The sequence below is a fragment of the Thamnophis sirtalis genome, unplaced genomic scaffold (assembly GCF_051295495.1).
Source record: "Thamnophis sirtalis isolate CommonGarterSnake01/CBP01778 unplaced genomic scaffold, rThaSir2_p1.2 scaffold_1, whole genome shotgun sequence".
NCBI classification, from domain to species: Eukaryota; Metazoa; Chordata; class Lepidosauria; order Squamata; family Natricidae; genus Thamnophis; species Thamnophis sirtalis.
The window spans coordinates 31,210,181-31,226,186 of record NW_028261381.1 but is presented as its reverse complement, the minus strand read 5'-3'; the positions used below and the strand labels follow the sequence as shown (position 1 = coordinate 31,226,186).

The 16,006-nt window shown below is 36.8% G+C and overlaps 1 protein-coding gene across 8 annotated transcripts in view; it reads left to right on the top strand.

Moving 5' to 3' along the window:
• Positions 1-16,006, top strand: part of TANC1 (tetratricopeptide repeat, ankyrin repeat and coiled-coil containing 1) — a 153,963-nt gene that overhangs the window by 72,532 nt on the left and 65,425 nt on the right. For 5 of the 8 annotated variants that reach the window (XM_087710179.1, XM_087710185.1, XM_087710192.1 and 2 more), the window contains one exon: positions 7,065-7,265. The exons of 2 other annotated variants lie outside the window; for them this stretch is intronic. In XM_087710179.1, the coding sequence (XP_087566305.1) occupies positions 7,065-7,265 (201 nt within the window). Of the gene's footprint in view, positions 1-6,127; positions 6,209-7,064; positions 7,266-16,006 lie in introns of all 8 variants that reach the window. One more of the 8 variants, XM_087710197.1, reaches the window with a different exon arrangement.

Sequence of the window (16,006 nt, the reverse complement as noted above, 5' to 3'; positions counted from 1 at the left end):
AACTGGAGAGGTTCTAAGGAATCAGTCGACACACAGGTTCCTTGATTTTTGCCTGGTCGTCAACTGGTTGACAGTGCTTCAAACAATTAGGCATGCCTTCTTCATAAGTCTTAGTTTGTCATACATTTCTTAATGCTTTCATTTTGTTTTCTTTCTTCTCTTCCATGCTCCTGAAGTTCTCTAATAATCTTTGTCCTCTTTGTTATGCTGTTTCTATCACTTGGAGCTCTTTTCTATCTAATATATCAAGTTACTTACCCTGCTTCCCTGAAAATAAGACCTCCCCGGATAATAAGCCCAATCAGGCTTTTGAGCGCATGTGCTAAAATAAGCCCTCTGCCCAAAATAAGCCTTCCCCTAAAATATTTAACCGCATGCACAGCCGGGCCCTGCCATTTCCTGGGGGGAAAGGGGGACATGCCCCACATGCACCTGCCATCCAAGTGGAACAGCCTCACAAAGGCCACTCCTGCAAACCCTAGCTACCATGCCCCTTCTCTTAGTGGCGGCCGCAAAAAGAGCAGCAGGCCCAGCGACGCTAGGGCTGGCAAGAGTGTGCTAGAAACAGACAGAATTTCCTATCCTCTCTGGATCAGCTGATCCACGGGCTGAAGTCTGAGGTTAAGGGGCCTCCTGCACCTCAAAAACAATAAGACCTCCCTGAAAATAAGGCCAAGCCCTTATTTTGGGGGTCAAAAGAAAATAAGACCCTGTCTTATTTTCAGGAAAACACAGTACCATTTTAAAAACATAGCATTTGGTTTTCTGTTTTTATTCTAATTTTATTCTATTTTCCCCCAAATAAACCCAAATTTACTTTTAAGCAAGCAGCAAGGTATTGTGTTGCAAAACAGAATGTTTTGCTGAAATCATAAAGCTTTAATCTGTTAATGAAAGTGTTAGTTCATTAGGCAAATTATGTACTGAAATTGAAAAGAGACATTTCTTATATATATTTCATTTCTGTTTTATCAGCAAGACATCGCTTTTTAGGTAGTTTTTAAACCAGTCTTTTAGATTTTGAGATTGTTAATCTTGTTTTTTTTTTAAATTTACACAAAGATATTTGCCAATGTCTTTTTGCCCTTTTTAATTAAACTTCTTAAGGTCTTGCTTGAAAACATCAATGAATTTTAGAGGCAGAAAATATATCACTATTCCCGTGATGGCAAACCTATGGCACACATGCCCAAAGTGGCACACGAAGCCATGTCACCCAGCACACACGGACTTGCTTGTTTGTCTTCCAGGTTTCTGGCACGTATGCATGCGCAACGATTAGCTGTCCTTTGTACGCGTGGCAGTGCCAGCTGATTGTTGGGTACGCATTCGTGCCAGAACCCAAAAGTTCAACTTTTTCAGAGCATGATTTCTTCACGCACATGGCAGTGCCGAAAACCGGCCTGCGCATGCATGCCAGCCAGCTAATTGTCAGGTACGCATGCGGGCTAGAACCCGGAACTTTGCCTTTTCTGGAGCCCAATGAGTTCGGGAGCACACGACATTTCCACACAACCTTTTTAGCACTCGGTGCCGAAAAGGTTCGCCATCACTGCACTATGCTGAAGTTATCTTATAGTTGGGCCAGGAATCTCTATTCCTATCTCATTTCATCAATAGATGAGTGTGGAATCATGTCTAGATACTCTGTAAGATGATGAAAATCAGTGTAGACGTTATTAAGTCCCACTAGTAGAAAATTGTTGTCAGTTATCCCCATTCTGTGGAACATAGTCTCACCAATCTTATTTGTTTGTTTGTTTGTTTGTTTGTTTGTTAGTTATTTATTTATTATTTATTTATTATTTTCATATACCATCCAGCTTGCTATTTGAGACAACTCTAGGCCGCAACAACATAGACATCAATACATACATTAAAAATGTTTAGGCTTTTCATTCATGGTAAACTTACACCTTTATTTTTCTACATGTATTCATGAGTTCCACTGCATAAAATCAAACTGCCAATTAGATCTGTTGCATTCTTTCAGTCTGACTTCGTTTTACAAACACACAACATATTTTTTTATGTTTATTTTTAATTAATTCATGTTCTTTACTACTTACTTCTCCTACATTCCAAAACAGAATCTTCCATGGACCATACTTGTCAGAATATGGGCCCATAGTTGCTATCCTTTGTGACCTGTCATGTCTTGTATAATTGGGGTTTTCACATAACACTTTTTAATAAGTTTAAAAAAGGTCTAGACTAGATTACAAGCTTTAGTCATACTTATACTACATCCAACAATTTTGCTAACGGAAAGTACATATTTTCTCCAAGGATATATTCTATTCTAGGCAAGATAGGATCTCTGATCTAGAGACTATCTTGTAAGCTAACATATTGTTGTCTGCTTCCCACCAACTGGGAGCTAACATGATTCCCTGGGTATTGATACACACTAAGGAAAACAGAATTAAATTATTTACTACTGCAATATAATAATAAAGCTTTTACTGTTCATGAGAATGTAATTGGAAAAGTGGACAAACATGCCTTCTCTTTAGTGTCTAGAATATATACAACATTCCTTTAATCAATTTTTATTAATGACTGTTCAATCTTCACTAATCAGTGTATTTTAGATTGTAAGGCCAGGAAGTATGAACATCAGTATTCTTAGCAGTATATAGTTTTAAAGTGTGAAATATCTATTTTTATAACATATGTGTTCTAAAAATAAAAGTGTAAGATTAGTTTTTATTTGCAGGCTTCCTGTTATTTCCAGAATTGCATATTGCATAAATTTAAAATTATTTAAAATTATAATGGATGTAAATTAAACATAAAGGTAAATGCCCAACAAATAACTACATATTTTGTAGCAAAAATAAAATTACATGGAGATAAGTTAAGATATTTTCCTCGTTGGTGTGATAAAGATGAAAATCTTGCCCCCTGCATTATATTAATTCTGGAAGAAACACTTACATTAGTAAAGACCCATTTTCCAGTGGGTTCCTGCTCGAAAACTTCAAGTACAATTTGTACACAGGGACTGGGTTCAATCATCAGGCTTATATACCACTTTTGAATTCCTGAAAAAATGTCTAATACAAATAATTAACCAGAATTGTTTCGGTTCACCACATTTCAAGCAGGGATGGGTTCCGGATTCTTTTACTGCTAGTTCGCTCTGGGACTCTATGCGCGCATGTGCAGGAGTGAAAAATTGTTTATGCACATGCGCAGAAGCAAATAATAAGATGGTGGCGCCTATGGCACCACTGATAGAACCAGTTTGGAGGCATGGGTGGCCGAGTTACTACCTACGCAGCCTAACCTGTAGGAACCCACCTCTGATATCAAGCCCTAAATCATGGTTTACACATTACAGTGGCTAATATTAAATATTTCACCAACATCATGAATTAATATGAAACAATGTTTTCATCCTATACTCACAGTTGTAAATGTCCTCTCAGATGTAAATGGGTTTTTTTTATTGATTTTTGCAAACCAACTTGGTTCTTTAAAATATGCTGCCTGACTCTTAAATCTGGCATGTAAATACAACAACTTGAGTATCTTTACCTGGACTCTCACTAGAGAAATATATTGTAATGAATGAATGATTTCAGATATTCAGCATAGGATATTTAGGTGGTTTATTTCTGCCCTGGAGCTCTTCAGATGGATAAGATATATAGAAATGTTTGTTGCAGGAAATCCCCTGGCGGGCAGCCAAAAGACATAGCTGGGTGTGGACAATGCCATTCTTATCAAACAATGTTAATAAGCTAAGTATGAATGACTAATTAGGGCATTTATCCTGAATACTTTTCTCAGCCTGAAATCTTACTGATTTTCGTGGTATATTTTTGTAAGCGTTCCTAATTCAATATGATGTGTTGAATCCTAAAAAGCATTACTACACTGAAGGCAAAAACTATACTTTCAAATAAAGAGGGACACAACTCTGAGAATAACAATATGTCAGGTTGTGAGCTTTTTTCCCATACGTAGACACAACAATCTAATAGAACTGTTGAACATTTTTAAAAGGATAATCTATGTAAAGTGATCCTAATGAATTTGTGTTTGAACTGAAAATTGAATTAGAATCTGAGATCATGTTCTTAACTGCAGTAAGGTTTAGTGATTTAATATTTGCTCCACAAGAACTGCAAAAATATACTGTTTATCTTTTACACAGGATCTTTGATGCATTTAATAATTTAAATATGCATGAGATGTCCTAATACAACCATAAATTCTACAGTTAGCTAGAGATACCCATTTTTTCTAAAGCAGGCTTTAATGTAACACAAATAAACCATTTCAAACTGTGCTTTAATATTTTTCTCCTTTAGATTTGGCAATTATCAATTCCTCTTTCTCATGAAAAAGGGAACAACAATTATTAGAGGTTTCCCATTTTTAGTTATGTTGTATTGAGAAGGGCTTACAATTTTGGTACTCATTAATATTCCAGCTTATGGAATCAATAGTAGTTGTAATACACATAGGTGATGGCTGTTCTTAACAAAGGCAGAACATAATATTATAATAATGTTTTTATTCAAATAAACAAGAATATGCTGTGAATCAGAGAAACTTAAGAGCTGTTACTCTTAACATAGATGAAAATACCCTGATTTAAATAAAGAGAAACATTGCTAAGCATCCATAGCTAGGCATTTTTAGCTAGGACAGATAAGGCCGTACTGATTCAGTCTCTAGTCCAGGGGTGTCAAACTTGCATTATCACGTTGTCGCCACGACTGTGATGTATCACGACTTCCCCCCCCCTTTGCTAAAATGGGAGTGGGCATGGCCAATGCGTGACGCACCCGGTCCATGGGTCTCGAGTTTGACCCCTGCTGTAGTCTGTAGCTTTGTGCTGAATTTGCACTGCAAACCTTATGACTTAAACACAATTTTGGGAATTTTATGTCTTGTTTCCAATTATTTTTTCTAGCAACCTTCCTTAACTCTAAAAATACCAGAAAGCTAAAAAGGCCTGTGTATGTTGTTGTTGTTGTTGTTATTTTGGTTAGTCCTCAAAAAGACATTTTAGAGAGTTTGCTTCTGGCTATTTGTTGATTGACATGAAGCTAAACAGAAAGAGTCTGAAAATAGGTGAAAAAAGCCTAATTTTGTTAACATCTGTATTTGAGGATGAGTTATTTAATTTTTTTTAAAGGTTTATTTCCCCCCCCCCCACTTCATCCTAATCTAAGTCTTCTGTTATAAAGTACTACACAAAATGTAAAACATATAAACTGTTAAACTGATTTATTGGTGTGCATGTAATTAATGATTCAGTGGCTAGAAATTGGCAGCTGTAGACTGTGATTGTGGGACTGTTCTGTCATTAATTCTATGAAATATACAGACCTAGCAACAAGATACCAGATCAACTTTCCCCAACCCAATGCCCTCCAGATGTGGTGGGATTACAACCCTCAGAATTACTGGCAGATTTCAGCAAGAGAAAGAAGTACTGAGTTGATGTAATTTGGGGAAAAAAACTTCACTACAACATTTTGTTGCAAGGCTTCCAAGTTCTATTTATTTTGAAGATTTATAGTTGGTCTTCTGCAACAGACTGCTCTAAAACAAAACAAACTTTCCCACCTCCTAGCAGTTCTTTGGATGATGAATGGAGACAGCATATCCTTCTCTTCGGTTCTGGCATCCTATGGCAACTGGCTCTTGGAGCCAATTGTTTTTTGGAGGTTAGGGAAGCAAAAGCCTTGCAGATGCTCTTTCTAAGTGTTTGAGACCAAGGATGATCAAGGAGCTTGTCCCTTTGCCATGGCCTTCTTGTAAAAATAATCTGTGATGCATAATTTTAAAATGCTACATCCAGCATGCCAAAATAGCTTCTTAATCTTAGTCTTTATTCTTTAGTATAATTTTAATAGTTATTCTTTTAATATTTTAATCTTTATTATTTATTTTTAATCCTTATTTATTACCAATAGAGCTAATAGTTTATAATCTCTAGCTTAGTGCCTTAATCACTACAGCTAACTGTAGAGTCTCTCTCTCTCTCTCTCTCTCTCTCTCTCTCTCTCTCTCTCTCTCTCTCTCTCTCTCTCTCCTCCCTCCCTCCCTCCCTCCCTCCCTGTGTGTGTGTGTGTGTGTGTGTGTGTGTGTGTGTGTGTTCTAGCATAACCCTGGAACACCGAGCAATTTCAACCAAACGTGGTATCCAGATGACTTACTCTCTGGGGAAAAAAATACTGTAGGGGTAAGACACCCCTAACACATCTCATGCTATGTGTTCTGTTAAGATACAGCCTGTTGCGCCTTAAAATGGCTTCTACTGTACTGTTATGAAATGGCTTCTACTGAACAGCACAGTGGAGTTGCCATGGATTTTTCCCCTTACAGAGGGATCCTCTGTAAGGGGGAAAATCCATGGAGTACTGCTTCACAGAACTCCACAAGGGGGGGGGTCCCTCTGTAAGGGGGAAAATCCAATATTAGAAATTACGTTTGGTCTGGACATTTTCTCCCTATAAATAAATACCTGGCCAATGCTGGGTTATCAGCTAGTTAGAGATAAATGTTACAGCCGTCCTATAAGAAAACAAATAGAACTTTGCTTTTGTATTTAATTTATTTAATATTTTTAATCCTTAATGGTTTTAATTATAAGCCTCCTACCGTTGTTTTTCAGAGTGAGCTGGCCATTGTATCAATTTAACAAATAAATTATTTTTTCGATTAAACAGGATAAACATGAACAACAGCAGTGGTCCGGTTCCTAGCAAAAAACCTGGAATAGATATTTTCTTTTGATATTGTGTATGCTAATTCAGCTTTAAGAGTTTGGCGCTGGCGTAGCAACATGATTTGAGTACAAAACAAACTAACATAACCTTTTTGTTTTAGTTCTTAGAATCTGAAGCAAAGTTTATCCTATTCACTAACTATTTCTGTTTCTAGTTCTCTCTTGCGACCAATGCCACTAAAATTAATTTGTGCTCTGTTGCCAGTACATCAAAGAGATCCGTGTGCTATATCATACAGCTCTGATCAATTTTGTAGGACTTACGAGATTTCATTTGCTAAGTAGCTTAATTTGTCACTGTTTGTTTTAGGTGATTCATGTTCAGAAAATGTACCGCAGATCATATCCACATCTGGCCACAGTGCAGATTGTCAAAGTGGCATCCAACCTGTATCTGAAGATGTCTACAGAATGAATTTGGCCAAAGGAGTTTCAGTCTCCTTGCCCTCATCACCTTTGTTGCCTCGTCATGCTTATTTGATGCAGACAAGAGTAAGCAAAAAATCTCCAGGTAACTAGAAAGACGCACTTGCAGTTCCACACTATTTAGTGAACAAAATAGTTTCCAAATGGCTGTGGTTTGCAGATCGCTTCATTACGACCTTGTTAATTTTTGTTTGTTTATTGGGGGGGGGGGGGGATATCCTACTTTTTATGCTTCTGATTTAATACCTGAAATGAATTGTCTCTATTTTTTAACAGATAAATGTGGATAAACTGTTTGTCTGATATTTTTTACAGGTAGTCCTCAACTTACGACCACAGTTGAGCCCAAAAATTATGTTGTTAAGTGAGATGTCTGTTAAGTGTTGCCCCATTTTGCATCCTTTCTTGCCTCAGTCATTAAGTGGATTACTGCAGTTGATAAGTTGGTAATCTTAGCTGTTTAGTGAATCTGGCTTCCCTATTGATTTAACTTGTCAAAGGGTCACAAAAGACCTTGGGACATAGCAAGGGTCATATATAAATATGAATCAGTTGCCAAGCATCTGAATTTTGATCACATAATCATGAGGATATTGGAAATGTCGTAACTATGAAAAATGGTCATAAGTAACTTTTTTCAGTGCCGTAACTTTGAACAGTCACTAAAAGAGCTGCTGTAAGTTGAGGACTACTTGTATTTGCCACAGTTGGATAAGTCATAATGCACTTTGTTTATTTTTGGCATAGCATAAGGTGTAAACCCACCCATCCAAAGTTGTAGTTTACAAACCATAATTCTTGACTGTTTAACACAACTTTTTGAAGTCAGCTATTGCTTGAATAGATATTTTACCTGCCAGAGTTGTATACTTCAAGGTTGACACTTGGGTTTGATGCTGCACACTATAAAAAGCAGGTACATTAAAATGATTTAATTTTAAAATTAAAAAGTAATCCATAAAAATTGGTGTTACCTTTCAGGATACCAAGCTTTTTCAACATGTTATAGGGCTTGTCCAATTGGAAACTTGAAGATAGGAGCAGATAACATGATAAGAAGGAAAAAAATTGGGTTTTGCAATTTTGTTGTTGTTACTCCCCCTGAACTTTGCCTAATGTGTGATCTTTATAGACCTTTTGAGGACAGATGAAAAGCTCCTGATTGGTCAGTTATCAAAGATACATTGCCCGCTATCTCAAATCCATACTTGCTTGCTCAGGTTCCTTTGTCTACATGGGCAGATTGGAATTTTATGGGGCTATTAATAAGATTCTGACTCCTTTTCCAAAAGGATCCAAAAATTAGTCTTGGTCCTGGATTTCTCTCTCTCTCTCTCTCTTTCTTTCTTTCTTTCTTTCTTTCTTTCTTTCTTTCTTTCTTTCTTTCTTTTTTCTTTCTTCTTTCTTTCTTTCTTTCTTTCTTTCTTGTTCATCACTTCTGGACTATCTGCCAAGTTCGGATATGCATCTAATTTTTTACTCTGTTGCCTTATTTGGCAACTAAAACTTTGTAACTAATTCCACAAATAAATAGAAAAAGAGACGGCTTTGTTTCTCCATGTCATACCACCTGAAGCAATGTTTAAATTTCCCATCTTTAAAAAATAATAAATAAATTGGGTGAAAAAAAATCTTCATGTTCTTTCCCTAGGAGAAAGCAATGTTCAATATATAGGGCTGAGTAGCAGCCTAACAATTGGCCCAAATGTGTTATCAGTTCTGCACACTTATAGCAGAGGTGGTATTCAGCAGGTTCTGACCAGTTCTGGAGAACCAGTAGCAGAAATTTTGAGTAGTTTGGAGAACCGGTAAATACCACCTCTGACTGGCCCCGCCCCCATCTATTCTCTGCCTCCCGAGTCCCAGGTGATCGGGAGGAAACAGGGATTTTGCAGTAACCTTCTCCTGCCACATCCACCAAGCCATGCGACACCCACCAAGCTTTGCCCACATAACCAGTAGTAAATTTGAATCCCACCCCTGATTATAGGCTTAAGGATATGAGAGAAAGTTGAAAAGAATATTTAAGGTAATAGAATGAGGGAGGGACAGGAAGAGATAGTTACAAGAATCCGGTGACATAATACTGGATGAAAGACTTTTTGTAACCTGTTGATGTATTTAGAAATGTATTTGATAAAAGTAGTTATAAGTGTGTCATATTTTGTCCTTGTAAAATAAGTGTGAACTTAGAAAGAAGCAATTATAGCATATTTACCTAGATTTTTCAGAAGGGAGAATTTGTATTTTGTATTTGTATTTGTATTTGTTTATTATTTATAGGCCGCCCTTTTCCCTGAGGGGACTCAGGGCGGCTTACAATTTATGGGAAGGTGAATACAAGACAAGACATGAGACAATACATAAGTAAAAATAGAACACAACATTCATTCATCATTCGGGTGGGGACGGATTAGAATCTTTATCCCCAGGCCTGACGGGATAGCCAGGTCTTGAGGGCTGTGCGGAAGGTCTGGACGGTGGTGAGGGTGCGAATCTCCATGGGGAGATCGTTCCAAAGGGTCTGAGCTACTACTGAAAAGGCTCTCCTCCACGTAGTTGCCAGTCGACACTGACTGGCGGATGGAACTCGGAGGAGGCCTAATCTGTGTGATCTAATAGGTCGTAGGGAGGTAATTGGCAGGAGGCGGTCTATCAAGTAATTTGGCTATATTACTTTCCTAAAGCTCTTATTTCATATGAAGTTTAGAAAACATGAACACCCAGTTAATACAGCAAACTTGGGACTATATTGCTATGCCTAGATTGTGTCTGACTTGTAAATTACTTGTCAAGTTAAATAAAACATGATTTGGAAAATGGAGAACTGTTTGGGTTTGGAAAGAATAACTCTTGAAAGATTTATTTGTAACAATAAATAGAATGTTTGTGTACATATCTTACTAAATAAGGTGTATCTACTAACTTCCCTTTTATCAATATATTGGACTCAGTCCAGTATAGTAACATTTTTATGTTGGCAGGCTAGAGTTCTAGGCATCTGCAATAGTTTGCCAGGTGCTTTTTATCTTTAGTTTTTGGCTACTCTAAATCAGGAGTGTCAAACTGGTGGCCCATGGGCCAGATCGATCATGCCGCGCCCACCCCAGCTCCACAAAGGGAAAAACATTGTGAAACATCATGTGACGGCAATGTGACCCCTCAGATTTGACACCCTTGCTCTAAATGATCCTTCTTTGAGCACTTTATTTGTCAGGAAAGAAGCACACCTAGAAAGATATGTAATTTCTCCCATTTTTTCATTTTTATATATTCGTGTAACTAATGCTCTTTCTCAGTACAAGCACCAAGGAAGCTTTAATTGATTTCCTGTGTAAGCTATTAAAATTAAATATTATTGTCATTCAGGAACTTAATTTAAAAATAGCTTTGCCTTGAAAATATAATATATATTTAAAATCTAGCTGGAGTTTTATTTTGGTTGATGCGCTGTTATAGAGCCAACTAGGTTTTTTTTTAAAAAAAAAATCCCTAGAACGAGTAGAAAATATTTCCAATGCACCTAAATTTTTCTAACTTTTACAGAAAAATATATCAACTTGATTGTAGTTAACTCCTGAACATAACTATAATATTTAGTTGATATTTAGTAAATAAACAAAGGACCCTCTGAGATGGCCCAATGTTAGTGCCTTATGCTTTTGGGACTAAGAGGCTTAATTTTATTTTGAGATGAATACTGGCATAGTAAATATCAGAATGAAAGTAGGTGGCATCCAGACAAATATTAAATGTTTCAATTTGTTATAAATTAAGTATAATTAACAAACAAGTGCCCAATGTAATTATTAACCATTTGAGTTACATTAAAATTACAGTCAGTGGCAATTTGGAGAACACTTTCTCCAGAGTTATGTTTGTAAGAGCATAACCTCTTCCAAACTTAATAAGTATGTCATTTTTATGTGATAACAATTCTGTTGTTTCATTTATGTAATTCAAATATTAAACATAGTGATTGGTGACACCATGTGGACAATAGTAGAATAATTTCTGGGTGGCTTAGGAAAAGGAATAATTGATGAAGAGAAGAACAAAGGGAATACTGGAACATAGAATAAAGTATCAGCAACTAAAAGAGACATTCAGGAGTAGCAGCAGTAAGAATGTAGGAAATTGTAGGTCAAATGAGGGAGGGACGCAGCTTCCTCCTTCTTCTCTTCTATCACCTTTCTCATTTGCAGTTTCCAAACTAGTGGGATATGTTTATAATGCCACTTTAATGTCTTTCATTCAAACATGCATGAAGTCAAAAGGCATTGCTGTGTTTTATATGTTTAATATTTTACTTGGTATAAATCAGTAAAATGTTGTCAACAAGAATTCATAGCCGCAGTGAAATTGGATACTGATAGATTCACATTTATTTCAGTGTTCTCTCTAGTTCTACTTCTATTGTATTTTTGTACTATTTCTTTTTGGCCCACCAAATTATGCTAATTCATTGGCAAGATGATCTAAAGACTTATTGTTCTATTTTGGGATGGTCCTTGGTTCTACAGCTCTTTTATATGACATTTTTAGCCGATGAAAAGTAAATTAAGACTTTTGAAGACAGCAGTGACTGATTCTGAAAGCGTTATATTTTTCCCATAACAGCTGTATCATTCTGAACACTTAAAAATTTTTCATTTGCCAGGGTTTGCCCTTAAATTTGTGGTTAGAAGTTCATGACAATAGTCTGCAGCTTTTTTGTTTGTTTGTTTTAAACATTGCTGTGATGTCTGGTCTATGATGTTTAAAGTTTAAAGTTTCCATTGTTCCTGCAATAATGAAATTTTGGAGGGAAGCTGTGTCAGAGGGAGATTTAAAATCTTTTCAGGCTGTAATTTAATTTTACCCTTTCTTGTTTGTTACTCTAATCCAGATTCCAAATGGTTGTCCTCTGATGTTCCAGTTTATTGTATCTAATTATAGCATTCATCTGCAGTAAAGAACAGAAAGAAATTGTCTTTTGACAATTTGAATGTTAAATTATGAATATTAGGGTTACTCCATTTTCATTTGGTCTTGCTGCTTTTATTTCAGAGCAAATACATATCAAAGTAGCACCCTCTACTGGTATTTTTATATTTAAATAATTGATTTTTAGATTTATAAAAGTCTTTTTCTGCTGCTGCATCTCTCTTGTATTGAATGTAGAAAGCTTACCACAGAATCATTTTGCTGAGGGAGGGAGGGAGGGAGGGAGGGAGGGAGAGAGAGAGAGAGAGAGAGAGAGAGAGAGAGAGAGAGAGAGAGAGAGAGAGAGAGAGAGAGAGAGAGAGAGAGAGAGAGAGAGAGAGAACGCAGAGGAACGCAGAGGAACGCAGAGGTGTGTTGCTGCCGGTTCAACCCCGTTCAGCTGAACCGGTAGTGGCAACAGTGCGAGGCTCTGCCCACCTGCTTGGAGGCTAATGCACATGCTCAGAAACGTGTGCGTGCGTGAGCACGAGCAAACTGGTAGTAAACTGGTTAGCAACCCACCACTGATGTAGACATAGATATATAGACATATACTTTATACATATACTTTAAATCCTGATTTAAGGTACCGTTCTACAAGATATAGTTTAATGATTTAAATCAGGTTTCTCAACCCTATGGAACCCTAGGTTTTTATAAGAATTTCAAGAGACTCATAAGGGCAAAACCAAAAGTTCACCTAGACACAGACACTTTTTTGTCATTTGAATGTTGCTTCTTGATTAGGTCCTAAAAAACTATGGGTAATCCTCAACTTACAACCATTTGTTTACAGCCTGTTTGAAGTTAACGCTGAAATAAGTGACTTACGATGTTTTTCGCAGCTGGCATGTATTTATGACATTTGGAGTGTCCTGAGATCATGTGATCACCATTTGTAACCTTCCCAGTTGACTTCCTACAAGTTAATGGGGAAGCCGGATTCACTTAACAACTGCATGATTCATTTAATAACTGCAGTGATTTGCCTAACACTTTTGGCAAAAAAGGTTGTACAATGGGAGCAACTCACTTAACCACTTAGCAATGTTAATTTTGGGCTCAATTGTGACCTCTTGATAAAACCTTTCTTTATTCATTACTTTGGAAAATTCTGATCAATTCATCTCTAACAAAAATACATTCTGCTTGATTACAAACTTCCTATATTTTCCCATTCCCTTTTTTTTAAAGAAAATGAATTGCTCAAATGGAAGAAATGACAGAAATAGTAGAAACTGTTAATGTTAAAAGTTGGATTACTATTTCAGTAGTCTCTGAATCAAAATGTTTAAGTGACTTCTACCATCTCACACGTTACCAGTAATATATTTATTTGAATGAATCACTAGTTGCCCTGAAATTTATTACAACTGAATAACTGTTGAAGAATGATTGCTGTAGATACACATGATACAGCCAAGTCTTCTTTTTCAATAGTTAAGTATTGATTCTAGTACTAAGTACTTAGTGCTCACTTTGGCAACAAAGTGAGTTGAAAAAAGTATTTGCACTATTCATTATTTTCTTAAAACTGTCATTGTCTATTATATATAAAAAAGCTTCCATTGAACATCAACTGAGACTATTAATTTGGTTTTCTTTGCTTTCTTAAGAGCAGCTGTTAGAAAAGGGGTTATTGTGCAAGTATTTTTTAATACTTTTTAAATTTTTTAAATGTGTAATATAGTTTTTGTGTCTAGAAATCCAGTAAATCCTCAATTTAATGGAGCATTTGAGAGGAAAGGGTATCTATTAAACCTGAATTTCTCTTAGAATAATAAAATACCTATAATTATATAAAAAATGTAAACAGATGCAAATTATGTAAACATTTTCAGTTGTCTGGGTTACTCTGATAAAGTGAACATTGCCATTATTTTGGTGAGAGGCCCAAAGAAAATTGTTGTCTGATGCATCCAAACTCCACTGAGTAAAGGTTTAATCATATTGAAATGTTAGACTATACTGAAATCGAGCGACTTTTTTTTGTTCCTTTTAATATTTTAATTCATTTTGGTATCATCATCTGTGATGCTGTGCATGTGAAATTCTTGGGACATTCATTACAGTTTTTACTACTACTACTTATAAATATGTAATAGTATGTGGATTATCTGCTTTCTCAGTTATTTGAATATTTGAATAAGGAAGACACTATTTTATTGATGCTGGATTTCCTTACACATTTTATCTATATATAGATTTCTCTTGTTTGCCCGTCACCTCAAATCCCTACTGATTTGGCTTTGTGTCTTCCACCTTTGGAACGGGACAACTCACTGTGGCCAACTTGCTTAGGATAACTCGCCGTGGCCAACTTGCCACAGGACAACTTGCCCCGTGACAACTCAACAATACAAAAGTTAAATTAATTTCAATAGAACCGTGGCCAATAGTAACACAGAAAGTCAATCCAGAAATAAAAGAGTTACAATATTTTTTATGAAAACATGGTCACCAATAATAAAAGTAACTGAATAAAATGATTAATACAATGTTGAATTGCCTCACAGTGAGTAGTCCCGGGACAAGTTGGCTGTGGTGAGTTGGCCATGGCGAGTTGTCCTACATCGGTGCCGAGTGCCAAAAGTGCATGTGCACCCATAATGCAATGTGTGTGCCCCCATACCACCCCGTGTATGCATGTGCAACCCCCACACATGTGCCCCGCCCCATGCATTCATTTGTGACCCTGCACATGCACACATGACCCCCCCTGTGCGTGTGTGCCTGCCCATGCATGCATGCACATCTCCTGCATGCATCTCCTCCCCCATGCATGCATGGCAGAGGCCCAAAAACCTGCTGGCTGCAGGAGGCACATGCACGGTGGGGCTGAGCTGGGGTGACGGCTTGCATGCTCATAGAGAGGGCTCTATGTGCCACCTGTGGCACCCGTGCCATAGGTTCGCCATCACGGTCCTATATCCTCCAGCTTCTTACAGTTTTTCCTTTTTTCAGAGGCTGAAGGAACTTTGTTGTTTCCCTTTCCTCAGTATAGCTGAGTAACTTAGTAAATCCCTCAGTTGCTCTTCCTCTACCATGTTTCCCCAAAAATAAGACAGGGTCTTACTTTCTTTTGAGCCCCGAAATAAGCACTTGGCCTTATTTTTGGGGAGGTCTTATTGTTTTTGAGGTGCAGGAGGCGGCGAGCATGGTCACTTCATGGCTACTGCTGTGTTGCAATATTTTCAGGGGAGGGCTTATTTTAGTGCATGCGCTCAAAAGCCCGATTGGGCTTATTATCCGGGGAGGTCTTATTTTTAGGGAAACAGGGTAGTTCAAAAGAGGGAAGGGTTGGAGTAACTTCTCTGGATCTCAACCAGCAGGTATGAATGTTTTTTATGTTTCAGATCTTTGCAACTGAAGTTACTTCTGGTGGAGCTTATTTTAAAGTTACTATCATTGGCTTAAATCTTTTTGCTACTTCTGTGTGTAAGAAAATAAATATTGCCATTTTTAGATTAGTTACTATTAGGTGAAAGAAAAGAATAGGCTGCCGGTTTTTAATATGAACTTGATTGACTGCCAAGATGAAGTATAGAATAAAAGCTATTTTTATTGTATACATGGGGTTGGTATGAGCTCAAGTATGGTATATCACTGAAATTTAAAACTATGTGCAGTTTAAAAAAAAACAGTTTATGACTCAGAGACAATACTGTAAGAAAAACAATGTTCCAGTAAATTCAGAATAAGGACAATTATGAATAATTTAATTTGAAAATCCACTTGAGGCTCTGGAAGCAAAGTCATGATTAATTAAGGTTGTGCAAAACATTTCAGACTGAACCATCTTAAACTTGAAACCTTGCATCTCAAATACACAATACTCTACCTCGTACGCAAATTGGATAT